Here is a 15,982-nt window from a genome sequence, read left to right as displayed (position 1 = left end):
ATAATCACAAAAGTAAATTCGAGACCCTTGAGTGAATCACATCAGATCTGATGGCTTTTGCAATAATGACACATTTTCTTTGCAATATAAAAAATCAGTGATCCCAGCCACTGGGATCTGTCAGCTCAGTTGCTGACTGTCTATAGATTCTTTACCTGGTCCATTGTGAGCTGTCCTTGTATGCATTGTCATGGCTGGCTAAAGCTTTTTAACATACGAATTCAGATAGATGCACACACTCAGTTGCAGGAAGTTTTCTATTTTTTCTTACAATACAATCCATCCCCTCTTATTTGTGGTGGTTCTTTTGCAAATTATAGAAGGGAGAAATAGAAAGAAAAAGAACTGAAATTACTATTTTCCTAACTTTTTGGATAGGTGTATCTCTTTATTCCCCAATTTTCTCATATATGTTAGAATATATCTAATCTTAATATAATATAAATATATGTTATATATAAAATGTATATTATATAGAGTCGCTTATCTATATAATATATACATTGTTGTGTATTTGTATAATGTATAAATTACATATAATATAAATATGTAAGTTATATATAATATAAATACATGTTAGTAATCTTAACATAAATATATAAGTTATAAATATATATGTGTCAAAACTATCACAGTAGAGGTGCTGTTTAAGATGAGGCATCATACTGTAGTACAGGGTGGTGTAGTATTCAGCAAAACGAAGTGTATAATGCATAATAATTAGTGGCAGAAGTTCACTTTTTGTTTTAATATGTGGGAGATTGCTGGTTGTTGCACAGCTCACAGGCATCCTTTGCTCTGGCCGCCATGTCTGGTGGAATGAGAGTCTGAGAGGCAGAGTAGATCTGGGATGCAGGGTTACCCTGGCTCTACAGACCTGGCCTCTGAGGGCCCAGGTATGACTCAGCATGCCAGAAAACCGGGATGGATGGCCATCTTTGGCCTCAGTCTGTTGACTTCTTCATAGCGTTTGTGAGGAAATGTAGAGATGTGATTGGAGGAGATAAAGAAATAAAATCTTTCAGACTCAGCATTATTGTTTTATTGTTGAAACATTATGTCAGATATGAAGGAAATAAGAATACTATTTAATGCATGAACTTTTATTGTAAATGTAAAAAAGTAACATTAAAAACATTGTTAAATCTGTTAATCCCAAATTATTACAAGTAGTATTTGGTTTTCAAAGAACACATCCTTTTAAAAAATTGGGCCCCTTGATCAGTTATTATAATTTAAAAACCTTATAGTGAATTAAAATTGTGCTTTCTCCTTTGCTTGAGAAGGTTGCTGGCTGTATCCTTGAGGGATCCCTTCTCTTGCACTTTTAGTAACGGAGCAAAGGTTCCTTTAAAACGATCCCTATACATAAGTGTGTTTAGTTGGTTATGAAATGTTGCTTGAGTAAGTGAAGTTGTGCTATGGGCATTGTCTTCAGTCTCTTTTAATTTCACACTTATATTCTGGCCTTTCATGGTACGTATGCTGATCATTGTCACTCTGGCATGAGCATTTTCCCATTCTTTCCGAGATGGGATCTCACATAGTCTAGGCTGGCCTACAACTTGATGTGTAGTCCCAGATGACATTGAATTCCTGAAGCTCTTGCCCCATCCTCTCACATGCTGGCATTCTAGGCATATAACACCATGTCTGACCTTAACATGTGGGTTTAGTACATAGCTCACGGGTTTAGAGTCTAGATTTGGCTCAGTACCAACTAGCCTTGGAATTTTGCATCATTTTATTTTGTCTGAGCAATAGTTTGTTCTAAAAAACAAAAAACCAAACAAAAAACAAGAAGCAAAAAACAAAAAATTATTTATTTATGTGTGCATGCCCATCCCTCCCAACCTCATATATGTGCCAGCTGGAGGCCAGAAGCAGATATCAGATCCCTGAAGCTGGAGTTACAGGTGGTTGTTAGCCCCCAGTGTGGGTGCTGTGAATGGAACTCGAGCCTCCTGCAAAAGCTGTGCCCTCCTTTAGCTGAGCCGTCCCTCCAGCCCCAGTTCGCTCTTTTTTAATAGGAAGAACCCCGTGGTTCCTTTTAATTCTCGTACTTTGAAAGGGTTGGACTGGCCCTCATGTTTACTTCTGCTCTCAGGCTTTAGAAACACTAGTAGAATGACAGAGTTCTTCCTTTCTTTTTATAGAAGTTATGACTCAGTCAAAACACAAACCAAGAAATACGCCAAATCCAAGTATGACTTCGTGGCGAGGAACAGCAGTGAGCTCTCAGTTCTGAAAGATGACGTCTTAGAGGTACTTGATTTTCACCCTCTTATCCCTCTAAGAAAGTAAATGTGCTGTGTTCTTCTAATATGTCTCTGAACCTTCTGAAGAGAAACTGAGACCACGAGATTGTCTCTTGTACACGGCACATCCTGGGCATCTGTATCTCTTCAGAAGTGCTAGCTACTTCGTTTGTCTGGCCTTCTAATGGTGCCGTGCATTCAAGAGAGACACAGCACTGGGGAAGAGGGAAGCGGATTTCTAGGCTTGCCTTGTTGTCCCTCCTTTCTTTGGGGTTCGTTCATTTTGGAACCAAGGCTAAGTCTAAATTCAGTGGAGAGGAATCATGACAGTTTAATCAAAGAGAACATTTCCTCTTTCTCTGAGGATTCTTGTATAAATGTCACCAGCACTCCATTTGGTAATCACATTAAGGGCAGTGTTTCTGAGGTTTTACTTTGGAGTACATTTCCTAATATATACAAAGCATTTTGTTAAAAATAGTTTTCATATTTTTCCTTTCTATTCCATGAATGGAAACAATAGAACTTTCCAGAATGGCCATCTTATTGCCCTTTGAGTACCTCAAATGATGCAGGTACATTCTGGGGACCAAGTACATATTCGGCTTACATTTGTCACAGTACCTGTTTTCCGCGAATATCAATAATTGTAAATCTTCATGTAATTCCTAAGAATTTCAGCCTTATAAGTTCATACTCAGTCCTTTATCAGAAGTAAAAAGAATTTTCTTGATTAAAATTGAGAAGTAGATTTGAGCTTTGCCCGGGAGTGGGTTTTCTTACTGGAATTGCGCTTCTGTTCCTTGCATAATGACAGATACTGGATGACAGGAAACAGTGGTGGAAAGTCCGGAACGCCAGTGGAGACTCTGGGTTTGTGCCAAATAACATTCTGGATATCGTGAGACCCCCGGAGTCTGGAGTGGGGCGTGCTGATCCACCATACACACATACCATACAGGTAACGTGGGTTCTGGGCAAAAGTTAATATTTACAGATATGCAGGAAGAGTAATTAAGTGACTTTTGTATATTAATCACTTTGAGCTTGAATTGGTTATATTTTTGAGAGCAACTGAAGAAGAATGTGGAGAGACAGTAGAAAATTATACATGTTTTCTGAGGAATCTGTTAAACATCCAGCAATAAGTTACTGCTTCTCTGAATGCGTTTTTATATCAATTTGTAGTATTTCTGACAAAATAATTTTTTATCTTTGCCCACTGATGTGGCCATAAGACTGGTTGGAGGGTAGAACTCCATCTTTTACAGCCTTTACCTTCCGAGTCTATTAAATGTTCAGTCTCTGACCAGCCTGCAATTCACATTCAGCATGCCTTAGCACATGTATGAACATATGTCCTGGTGTTAGTGTTTTTCCTTCCTTTACATTAAGGTTAACTGTGTCTATGTTGAGGATGAGGTAAGGCAGGCTCTTCCCAGGGATCACTGAAGCCTTCCCGAAGCTCACCCACACCACCGGTTCAGGATATTGGTTGCCTGGTCAGTTTATCCATTTTGGCAGCTCTACTCACTTGAGGTGGCTCACTGGAGTGAGATCCTGTAACAGAGTTAGAAATCATGGACTCCATGCACAACCTCGGAACCCTAGTGGCTTCTTCCCATGCCTTAGGGAAGGAGTCTTTTAATTTTCAATCTTGAGACAAACACTGTGACTGGCTCCATTTTTACTATGATTTCATTAGCTCACTGATTTGTGGAGCAGCTTCATGGGATATGCTGTAAAGCAGCTCATTGTTGGTCAGGTCTAGGCTTGAAGAGCACAAAGTGTGCAGGCCTTGAGTAGAGTTCATTCTCCTGGCTGCCACACTGAGTTCTCCAAGCACTTGGAACGCCTTGTGACACTCAAGGCTTCAGTAGATCCTTGCTCCTTCCCAGAGGAATTTGACCTTATTACACTAAGCCACGAGCCAAGCAAACCCTTGATGTAAAGAATTCTATCCTTCAATGTGGAGACACATACCCATTTCCCAGAACTTGGGGAGCAGAGGCAGGATCATCACGAATTCAATGTTATCTTGTGCTAAGTAAGGCATAGTAAGACTGCCTCAAAAAAGAAAAAGACAAACATTGGTGTTTTCTACAACCAGTCATGGTGTAAGGCGATGGCAGTAGAGGTCTGTTTCCTGTGCTTGGGGTTTTGTTTTGTTTTGTTTTCCTGCCCTGACGTGACATATGTACTTACTTATGCCAATCATTTATCATTAGCTTTTGATGCCAAAGAAGGAATTTGAATTATTCAAGGTATGGTCTGCTGTGCTTCCCATGGATTTTTGCAGTGAATTTTCTAACTTAATTTTCCATACCACTTCCTTTCTGTAAGTTCCTCCTTTCCTAAGTATGAGCTGTGGTCAACTGGCATGATGAAAGGCCTCTCTCCAGAGGATGAATGTCAAGCCTCTGCTCTCTTTGCTGAAAGTTTTCTGATCTTATCCTTAACAGTGATGCCATATATGCTTGAAATGTGTGTCTGAAACCATGAAGGGGAATATTTGCCCTTTGAGAAGTCAGGATTTTTAAACATTCTAACTAATGACAAAGAGTAGCATGTACTATTTATAAAGGATATCCTTAGGCCACATGGGCAAACAGATCCAAGAGTGTCTAAGTTTACATATTAAAAACAATTACTCAAACTGAATTTTGCTTATGTGCATGATTCCTAGGAACAGATAAACTGCAAATAATGTAACTTAATTAAACTGGCAAGTAATGTGTGTTCTGTGTGGGTGCCCCACTTGAAACTCCCTAACAAGGAGTCTGACTTCCGTTCTTGACCAGCTTGCTATTTGGTCTTGCCTTTTCCTTCAGCTTGACTCCTGGCCCGAACTGTGTTGACTTTCCTGTTCCAAGCTTGCCTCTGGCTAAAATGAACCCAAATGATTAATACACACCACAGGCAAAAATAGTCCTTGAGAGAACACAACACCCATTCTCCCTGATTCTGTTCTTTCACAGAACCTCATCTCATGTTTATGTCAACTTTGTCACAATTAAGAGTTTGTTTTTTAAGTATTCACAAGTTCCAGGAGTCTCTGCTGAAACTTTGTGTAAACAGAGATTTGTGGTCACCGAGGAGGACTGCATGTTTTGGCTGTTCCCACAGTCTCACTGTAGAAATGTGTGTGGAAGAGCACTTGTGGTGTGTGCTCCCCCTCTTCTCCCTCCTCTTCCTTCTGCCTCTCCCCCCCACACACCTCTCCATATGCACAGAGTTTAGGGTGCGTGCCTACCTTTGAAAGGTATTATAAACTCTCTACCCCTTTAACACCTGGAAACTCTGGGGTGAAATCATAATAAATAGGCTCCCTACCTGCTGTGACACCCCTGTGTCCTTACCTGCCCGCCATGACACCTACCTACATGCTGTGACACCCCTGTGTCCTTACCTGCCTGTCGTGACACCTACCTACCTGCTGTGACACCCCTGCTTCTCTCAAAGGATTCCTGTTCTTAATGAACTGGTAATAGTTCTGAAAAGGAGGAGTAGCATGGGAAAGAAAAACCTTCAGAGACATATCCCAGCCAACCATCTGTCTCTATGACAGCATCACAGACACCTTTAGCTGTCTCAAACAGAGGCATCTGAGAAAAATGAGCAGTTCACTTCAGAATGATGTTGGTGGAGTCCAGGGATGCTTTCGAGTTCCCATCTTACTCTCTTTGCCATGTAGGCCTCATGTATTGTTCAGTGCCGGCATCCTGATCCGGTGGGAAGAGTGATAGAAAGGCTCGCACTCAGTGGCTTCTTTGCAGAAGCTGGCAGCACGCCTGTCTCCGGGTCACCTGTTGCTTGGCCCTGTCCTTGGTGCAGCTGTCCGAAGAGCAGTGACTTCCATCCTCTCCATACAGATCTCTCTCGCCCTTCCACCCAGTGATATCACAACTTTGAAGTAAAGCAAGATTTGGTGGCTCATAACCATCATCACTACACCTGGGAGGATGAAGCAGGAGGAGTTTGAGACCAGTCTATACTACCAAATGAGTTCTGGGCCAGCCTGGGCTACACTGTAGAGGTTTCTGTGCTGTGCCACAGCATGATAGCTGCTGAGTGGTCAGCAGAGCCAGCTTCATAGTGACAGTGAAGCAGACGAAGCCAGTAGGCAGTGCCATTCCGAGCCCAGAATTCTGTAAGCTCCCACCCATCAATCTCCCTGAGGTCCCACAGCAACCTGATGAAGTAGGCACATTGCCACAGGGCAGACTTGGGCACAGGAGGAACACGCGGCTCAGAGCTACACAGCAGCGTGAAGCCAGGCCTGGGACCCGGCCATGTGGATCCAGAGCCAGTGCTCTGATACACTCTTGTTATTCCAGGGAGGGTTCAGGAAATGTCGCCAGCTCGTCATTTAAGCAGGGTTCTGTTATGTGAGTACGCAAAGGGATACGATCTCTGAACACGTCTCCCATGCACTGTATCTTGAGGACAGTCGCGAATGACTGGCCATCATTCTTAGAATGGATTTTTTCCCCCTAATGAATCCACTTCTTGCATTTTATATGTCCTTTCATGTTTTTAATGCTTTGGGGGAAACTGTGCATACTGGCAAAGTGGGCATTCTGTGAGTGGCCAGAAACAGGAATTGGATGTGAACTGCTTCTGTACAGCCTCTCTGACTCACTGGGTGTTTTTACAAGGGACACGGTTGTGCTGCTCACTTTCATCCCATCCCCTTTCTGGTCCTGAAGGATTCTGGGGGAGCAGTTCCTAGGAAACCCAAGGACAGCATTATCTGTTGTCGCAAACCCAGTTGTCTGGGATTCTGTTCTGACAGCAGCTGTCCTCACACCTGGAGCAGCAGGGACTAGGGCCTGACTTGTCACCTGAAGTCCCCATCCCCAGGGAGTCGAGGTTATTTAATAATCCTCACATTCGGAGTGAGTTTTAACAGCTCGCTAAAGGCAGATTCCTCCCCATGGCTTTGGCAGCATTTTAAAAGTTAAAGAGGAAGAGATGTGATAGAGAATTTACAGAAGTGTGTGTGTGTGTGTGTGTGTGTGTGTGTGTGTGTGTGTGTGTGTGTGTGTGTTTCAGTGAAGCCACAGGAGAGAGCTGTAAATGCCTTTTGAAGGACACAGAAAAGTGGCTTGTCTTTCCATTAAAATGCAGAACCCCCAGGGCTTCACAGTCTCCTATCTGGGCCACTGATGGCCCCCAGGTGCTTTCTGTTCTCCCGGAATCTACTGCCATGGAAAGTTTGTTGATATTTCTTACTTGATTCTCAGGCTAGCACTGGCCCTCCCCTGGATAGACTGTTTCCCATGGGTCCCCTGCTGTGCGAGGAGCAGCACTGACTTCCTCCCCTGATCTTATTTCTAAGACCACCACAGCTGGGCTAAAGAATCTTCTGTATGTTGTTAAATGCTGAGTTTGTATGTTTATTGTGTCTATAGTTTTTCCTACTCCACCAGGGGTGGGGGCATCAAATAATGGGCTCTGTCCAACCGCTGCCAGGTCTTGTGAACCCCCCCGCCCTTTCTCTCTGTCTCTTGGCTATTACGGAATCCTGAGGACCGCCCTCCCTGCTGCTGTTTGGTGAGGACTCTGGCCTCGGTTCTGTCACTAGCTGTGTGCCCTCAGAGAAAGAATTTTATGTTCTCAGTTGCCATGTGCTTGGCTATGAGCTAGAAGTCTGGCTACGTGTCAGCGAATTCTCTTATCCTCTAGGTACATGTGTAAAGAGCCCGAAACCGAGAGTGGGACTGTTTCCTAGAGGTGACTATTAAACCACCAACAGTGTCGATTGTAGCCCATCTCATCCATGCCTCGTTTAAACTCTATCCAGATGTTGATACTGCTGAACAGAAAATGGCCATCTCGCTAACATCACCTTTATAGTCTTCAGCCAGGCCAGCTTCCTTAAAACACATAGTGCTTGAAAGTTGTTGTGAATTATTTACGGAGGTCCATCAGGGATCATTAGTTAGAGGCAGGGTTCTTAAACAAGAATGGCTATCATTTTTATTTAATAAGCACATTTTTTGTGTGTGCATACTTATGTATACATACATATATGTTCATACATGCATGCATATACACACAATGTTAAAAGTACATACACAGGAAATAAAAGTAAAATTATCACAAAAGTAGTAGAATGAACATATCATTTCACACAGCAACTAACTCTCCCTGGAGCAGCCATAGCTGACTCATTTAACAAACCTGATTCTGATGCACCGTTATCAAGTATGACCCTCGTCTCTTCACACTCCACATCTGCTACTTCCTCTCCTAGGGACCCCCGCCCCCGTTTTCTGTGCCCACCACCCCATTCCTGGTAAACACAACTTCTCTATGTTTGTATGTTTGACTCTAAGTGTATTCTTTATTCTGTGAATAAAATGAACCTGTATCATGTTCTCTTCACATAACGCTTTAATGCTCCAAGAGTTGTTTCTGAGGTATTCTGACTCCATGCTGCTGTTTACTCTGCATGTTGAGCTGGAAGATGAGTAAAGAGGTGTGGGAATTAATTATGTATTTACAAACTCCTTTGCCGGCTGACTTGTGGGTAGGTAATTTTGCTGTCAAAAAAAACAGTTTGTTCATGTTTTCTGTTATTTGAATATAAATTATAATTGATATTCTTTCAATGCCATCTCCTGTGTTAATTTTCTCATTTAATGCGATTTGCTCCATCTCCTAATAGCAATTACTGGGCGAGCTGTCAGAGGTAACTCATATCCGTTCCCTCCTGGCAATTCTTCTTCCTATCCTTTTTTTGGATTTGGTTTCTGGACTTAACACCCTCCAAATATTCCAGCTGTGCTGTTTTCATTGCAGAACTTCAGGGAGGCCAAATTTAAAGGGAAAAAGGTACAATTCAGTGTAGACAAAGTTTTAAGAACCGCTCTCTGCCAGCGCCTGGCTTGGGTTTTGCTTGCATAATCTCCTCTCTGAAGTAGGACTTTGCATGAATCACTAGTCACTTTAATGCCCGAGAATTTTCACTCAGTTTTGGTTACTAACGAAAAGTGACTCACCCCAACTTAGTTGTCAGTAGAAGAGTACATTTCTTATGAGGCAGAGCCATTCTGACTTCCTTCAGAGAAACACACAGGGATGCTTTGTTTGCTGCCGAGCTTGGCATCCGTGAGAGATGATGGATGGGACTCAGGAAGTGACAGTGGTATACAGAAGCAGGTCCATTCCAGGTGACGCAGCTGCCATAAACTGAGAGGTTTGTGGAATGTGAGACCTCAGTGGTGATCCCTGGGAAAGGCCCAGACCAAGGTTCCTCACAGAATTGGAGCCCCAGCCTCCTCAGGGCAGGAATAAAAAAGGTCCAAATGAGCTATGCCCAAGAAAGTCTTCCATGACCTGAGGTATGCTGGGAGTCACTTGGTCCGTGCCTCCAAACAAGAAGAGCCAAGCGCAGGGACATGAAGGAAGAACAGGCATTGGGCAGTAGGTAGAGAGGATCGGAGATCATGGGAGGGGCTCAGAACAGAGGTTCCAGACATCAGTACTGACTCAGTGACTTCAGAGTGAGTCACACTGATTTGTGGGTCTGGCCCTCTTTCCCTTTTCAAGTCAGAGGTTGAAGGCATGAGGCAGGCAGAAAAGACTGGGTGGAGAAGGAAATATGCAAGTAAATATAACTCTGGCATAAATCATGAAAAATGTCTTTCTGTGGCTTTGGGAACTTCATTGGGGTTTCAGTTTTTGACCTATTGTTGAGTGAGGTCTGTTGGTGCCGTTGCCTTGTGCAACAGGAGCGGGTGATGAACTGAGACCCAAATGCTTGGTGAGCCCGCCTCTGGGCTTCACCCTGACACGGTCGCAGTGGCTTGAGCGTCTCGCAGAATTACTCCACAGGTAGAAAACACGAGCTCTTCCTGTTTTTATGGAAGCAGAAAAAAAAAAATCATACTGTGGCACTGAGACCTTGTAGCTTTGCTTGTTTGTTTATTTTTGGCATAAGCTTTAAAAACAATCATTTAAATTCTGAACACTTTTGAAACATTGACATGATTTTATTAAACTATTAAAGGACACACTTGTCTATGGAATAAAACATATATATTAAGTGGCTTTGGTGTGTGCTAAGTAGTACTTTTGGTGATGTTTGCTATGTTCTGATTGCTTTAGATATTTTTTGGCCCAAATATAAGAGAAATATCTTGTGGGGTTTATAATAATACAGCAATGATTTCTGGCTTTATTACTGAATATATTAGAAGGGTCTCTAGGACCAGGTACTGGGAGGACCGAAATCTGTTCCTCTCATGCGGAACTTTGTGGCCATTGCTTGTTCACCTCTGGCTCTTCCTCCTCCTCTGGCACACTGCTTTGCTCCTCTCAGCAGCTAGTCCTCTCTCAGCTGCGCCCTCCCCTGCATGTTACCCCTGCCACCCTTACCATCGGCTGGTGAGTGAGTCAGAGCCCTCCAGAAACAAAGGCCAAGGGTCCCTTCCCACAAGCTGTCCACAGGTATTAAGTTCTCTTCCTGTGAAGGCACCTTGATGGTCAGTGTGTTGTTTTGTGAGTGACAATTTAAAGTAATGTGTGGTGTGTGTATTTTATGGTTTTGATCTCTGGAAATCTGGAAGGACTCGCTTAAAAATCAAGGTTGCCTTATATTTGGGCCAATTTAGAAGTGAAAAGTAAATACTGTCTTAACGCAAGACCCAGACTTCCAAAAGGTTTTCTCTTGGATGGTATCCACTAACCTTAAATTTTAATTGGAACGATGATGGTTCAGTATTTAAACTTCACTTCAATCATAGCTTTGCATCTTTGATTCTGCAAAGATGCGCCTTTTGAGAACTCAGAGTCTTCTACATGTAGTTATCTGTTAGATTATTTTATCTGTATCTAAAGCTTTGGATATTGTGTTTAATAAGAAATATACACAAATATTGTTTGATCATAGCCCAATTGTATAGTTTATCACATCTTCCTTTTAAACTATAAATCCCCACCCGTGCCTTCCCCCTCCCCCATCTCTCCTACCCTCTTTCCCCTTCTTTTCTTTTTTGTGGGCCCAAGGGCGGAAACAGCACCTTCTGCATGTTGGGCAAATGCTCTACCATGGGTCTCTGTCCCCACCCCGAAGGACTGTTTGTCCTTCATCCTTAAAACCATGCACGCTATGTCTTCCCATTTTTAACAAGGAAAATTTCTAGCGTGAGTGAGTTAGCAAGAACAGAGAAGGGCTGCGCCATGAGAGTTAGGAACAGCGGTCTAACCTTCCCTATTCCAGAGCACAGCTCCTGTATTCGCTAAGTCAACACAGCGCTCCTTTAAAAACTCCTGTAAGCGGCAGAATTAAAGCCCTCTGGCTGAAGTGGCGCTGAACGTTTTTGACTTTCAACTCCGTTGAAGTTATTCTTCATTTAAATTGTAAAATCATCAGAGTGTTTTTAATCCACCCTAGTCTTCTGTAAGTTCAAGCCCAAACTTAGTTTTCTTGTCCTGTAATATTATGGTATATTTGCTCTTGGTTTGAGCTTGTCATTCTTTAGCTCACATGCTGACTTTGAACAAATATGTAGAGTACTTCAGAGATGGTTTTAATAACTGTGATGTCATACTGGATGAAAAGTGTACATACATGTGCCTGCATTCATAAGGAGTGCCACGGGTCACTTTACAAATAAATATCCAATGATGTCCTGTCAATTTTTGTACCGCATTTCCAGTCCAAGTTTTCTCTCTCTCTCTCTCTCTCTCTCTCTCTCTCTCTCTCTCTCTCTCTCTCTCTCTCTCTCTCTCTCTCTCCCTCCCTCCCTCCCTCCCTCCCTCCCTCCCTCCCTCCCTCCCTCCCTCCCTCTCCCTCCCTCCCTCCCTCCCTCCCTCCCTCTCCCTCCCTCCCTCCCTCCCTCCCTCCCTCCCTCCCTCCTCTCTCTCTCTCTCTCTCTCTCTCTCTCTCTCTCTCTCTCTCTCTCTCTCTCACACACACACACACACACACCCTCATTCATATATATATTCACACATACATACTTCAGGTTAATTATTGTCCTTTTTGTAGAAACAAAGGATGGAATATGGTCCAAGACCAGCTGATGCTCCTTCTGCCCCATCACCCCCTCCAACACCAGCACCCGTTCCGGTCCCCCTTCCACCTTCTGCACCAGCACCCGTTCCTGTGCCCAAAGTTCCAGCAAATGTCACCCGTCAGAACAGCAGCTCCAGCGACAGCGGGGGCAGCATCGTGCGAGACAGCCAGAGATACAAACAACTCCCAGTGGACCGTAAGTCTCCTAGGGGCCAAGCCCAGTTTCTCAGATCATATTAAATATTGTTAGATGTAAATGATAGCCACTTACACTTCGTGGATATTTCCTCCCGATTTCTTGATCTCTGAGTGTCTCTGAGAAGCAGGTCGTTTTCTCAGCTCTCTACGGTGTGTGTTTGTGCACGCACTCCTGTGATGTAGCTGTTCAGGGCAGACTTGCGCAAACCAGACATACTGGATTTGACTCATGAACGTCACTTGCTACCTGCACATTTCAAGGCTTCAATGAGCCTCTATGTATTTTAGTGTCTGGAAAGTGGAGGAAACCAAAGCTGTGTTTCCAAGGACAAGTGTGAAGATTTGAGATGATACATGCAAAGTATTTAGTGCAAAGTACTTGCAAGTGTGGAGCGGAGGTGTGTGGAGTGTTTCTCAATCTCCCTCTCCCTGAGGAGTGTTTTTTGGTTGTCACAAGCTACTGACATCTAACCAGAAGTCAGGCTGTTTGGCAATTCCTGAGTTGTGCAGGCAGCTGGAGATGTCAGCAGTGCGGAGTTGAAAACTGCTCAGTTTTGACCAGTGCAAGCAGTCGGTCAGTATCTGCTGCTGACATTGTCGCCTCCTCATCTCCCAGTGTTCTCCTGGGCCTCTCCCTGCTGTTTGCCATCCTCAGGTACATTCAGAACCACATCAGCTTTACAGGATCACCTGCCAGCGTCAATCTCAAGTTTGCTTCCAACACAGATTTCATGCAGCTTGAACTTCATGTTTTCACAAATTAATGCAGATTTTTATGAGACTGGTTTCTATGAGAACCACAGTAAAATAAACAAAATTAAAGGCATTATCATAACTTTGGATTATCTATTTTGTTGCTGAGGCAGAACTGTGTAGATACTTTGAATGCTAAAGGTAAATTCTGAGTGTTTTGCTGTACCTTATATATTATGCATATCTGCTTCATGTCTAATAATGTTTTTAAATCATCGTAAGTCAATTTGCTTGATGATAACTCATTATAGAAAACTTGGAAAGCCAAAACCAAGATGACATTTCCTATATCTGAGGCTTGATAAAAGTCTATAAAGGGTAAGTGGACATGTTATGTGGAAAACATTCCTAGCATTTTGTCTCATGGTCCCTCCCAAGGTTCTGTGTTTTTCTCTCTCTATGAATTATTTTTTACTATAAATGATCCATCTGTTTCTATTCCCCTCAATACTATTCATGTTGTCAGAAAAGGAATGATCTGCAGCTGATTCTTCCTGCAGAACCTCATCTCTGATACCCAGTTACCTGCATTCAACTGTAAATCTCCTGGCTGACATCGTAGGCCTGAGGCTCAGGTTCCAACTACATTCCTAATTTTCAGTGTCGTTTTCCCCCAGTGAATCATAGCTGCATGTACCCATTCATTATCATTCTCAATAAGTGAAAAAGAATACAGTGGAGACCCAAATGTGTTACTCTTTAACTGCTGTGGCAGTAGTGGCAAGATGTAATAACCACAAGCCTATTACATGCATGATTTTTTTCTCCTGAAGTATGAGGGACTCAAATCACCTTTTTAGTCATGTTTGACTTCATTAGAACATTTAGTCATGTTCCTTCATTAGATAGGAAAAGGCACTTGCCATGACCTGAATTCAATCCATGGGACATGCATGGCAAAGAGAGAGAATCAACTCCCTTGTGTTGTCCTCTGATCTCACACCTACACACACACACACACACACACACACACACACACACCAGTAAATAAATGGAAAATATAATAAAAAGAAAATGAAAATTTAGAAAAGCAACTAATTCTGTGTCAGAAATAACTGTTTATGAATGTGAAATTAACTCTAATTAAATATATGACTAAATTTTTAAAATATGTGTGAGCTTTTTCGAAGATACCAGAGGAATAGTTTTCAGATGGGAAAATTCTATGAATATATTTCTTTTCCCTGGGGAACATTCCCTCTGAGAAACAACTGTTCTTTTCTCCTTTCTTCCCACAAGCTTACACATATCTCGGTCTGACATGTCAGCGCAGTGATCCCTGACACGGTGGCAGTCTGTTCCAGGCCTGGGGTCAGAGTTCAGAGGCATCCAGTCCCCTTCTGGAACAACACATGTCCTGGAATGGCTTGTTCTTTGTCCCACTTGAAGAAACCCGAGAACCTAGTGGGGAACAGGCATAGTTTGAACTCCCACACAAGAGCGAACTCTCCTGATAATTGAGACCCATCACTTTCAAGTCTGCTTTTCATACAGGAAAAGTTCACGGGGTCTGTAAAATAGAAACACTCTCACCAAATTAGCGCATGGGCTTGTGTCCTTAACATAATTTATCCTCATAATTGCTCTTGTAAAATTCCTTTTTAAAATATCTCGAGTGTAGTTTGGCATTAAATAAATTTATTTTTTGTATAAAATGAATATTTTCCAATAGCATATTTTTGGAGCAGTGTTTTTCTGAACAAAGGTCAGGGCTGTCTCGTGGTCATTTAGCAGATGACATAACTAAGTGTGTGTGTTTTGAGGTCCATGTTTCTCTCAAGATAAGCTCCTTGCTACTACATTCTCTGTTCATTCCCCAAACTTCTAATAAAAATAAAATGAAAAGGCCTAGAAAGTGGGAACTTATGCAAATATTATGGCCATAAACAAGGCCACGATATCAAATGTTTGTTTTAAAATTCAGAAGAGGACAGGGAGATGTATTTGGGTCGAGTGTTTGCCATGCAATGTGAGGATCTGAGTTCAGATCTCTAGCACCAATGTGAATAGCCAGGCATGACCATCAGCTTCATTCAGGGCACAGATGGCAGATCCTCAGCCCACTGGCCATCCAGTCTTGACAGCAAGCGTTCAGTGAGAAACTCTGTCTGAAAATATAATTTGGAGAGTTATTGAAGAAGACCTTTGACCCATGCCCTGCATAGGAGCATACACAGGTATACTCTCAAACATCACAACCAAGTTCACATGCATCACACACACACACACACACACACACACACACACACACTTACAGGAAAGGAGCCACTTTTGCTGAAGTGGCGTATGCCCTCTTTAGAAGAGCTGCCTGGAGGTTGCTGGAGCCAGGCATCCTGTAAGCTATTCAGATTGGTTTGTCAAAGATCCAGAAAGCATCACCTCTTGCCTCTTTTGAAGATGCCAGCTCAATAGTTTGCTTTGCATTTCTTCCTTTGACTTGAGCTCAACATTTTGTAACCAGTGCCATCACTGTGGGAAGGGGTGTGATGTTGGTCCGCTTTGGTGTTAGGAAAGAACATTGAAAGTGGAAACCAAAACCCAGGAGCATTCTAGAAAGAGGTTTCGTTGTAATGCCCGAGGAAGGCTACCACGGACTTGTGGTTCTCTTCAGTGGGTGAGAAGGTGTCGTGTTCTTCAGTGTAGTGGTATTGTCACTTTGAGACAGACTTACTTCCTGTGTGCAGACAGACATTCAGTGATTTAAAACAGTCAACTCCTGAAGCGCAGACGCTGTTTTGCTTACACC

The 15,982-nt window shown here is 42.8% G+C and overlaps 1 protein-coding gene across 5 annotated transcripts in view; it reads left to right on the top strand.

The window, feature by feature from the left end:
• The window catches only part of Eps8 (EGFR pathway substrate 8, signaling adaptor), a 173,069-nt gene that overhangs the window by 146,542 nt on the left and 10,545 nt on the right, over window positions 1-15,982 (top strand). For all 5 annotated transcript variants that reach the window (XM_076568120.1, XM_076568121.1, XM_076568122.1 and 2 more), the window contains 3 exons: window positions 2,157-2,265; window positions 3,076-3,219; window positions 12,259-12,481. In XM_076568120.1, coding sequence (XP_076424235.1) covers window positions 2,157-2,265; window positions 3,076-3,219; window positions 12,259-12,481 — 476 coding nt within the window. The remainder of the gene's footprint in view (window positions 1-2,156; window positions 2,266-3,075; window positions 3,220-12,258; window positions 12,482-15,982) is intronic.

Source organism: Peromyscus maniculatus, chromosome 3 (assembly GCF_049852395.1).
Source record: "Peromyscus maniculatus bairdii isolate BWxNUB_F1_BW_parent chromosome 3, HU_Pman_BW_mat_3.1, whole genome shotgun sequence".
Taxonomy (NCBI): domain Eukaryota; kingdom Metazoa; phylum Chordata; class Mammalia; order Rodentia; family Cricetidae; genus Peromyscus; species Peromyscus maniculatus.
Note: the sequence above shows the minus strand (reverse complement) of the source record. Positions and strands in the feature narration are given on the sequence as shown.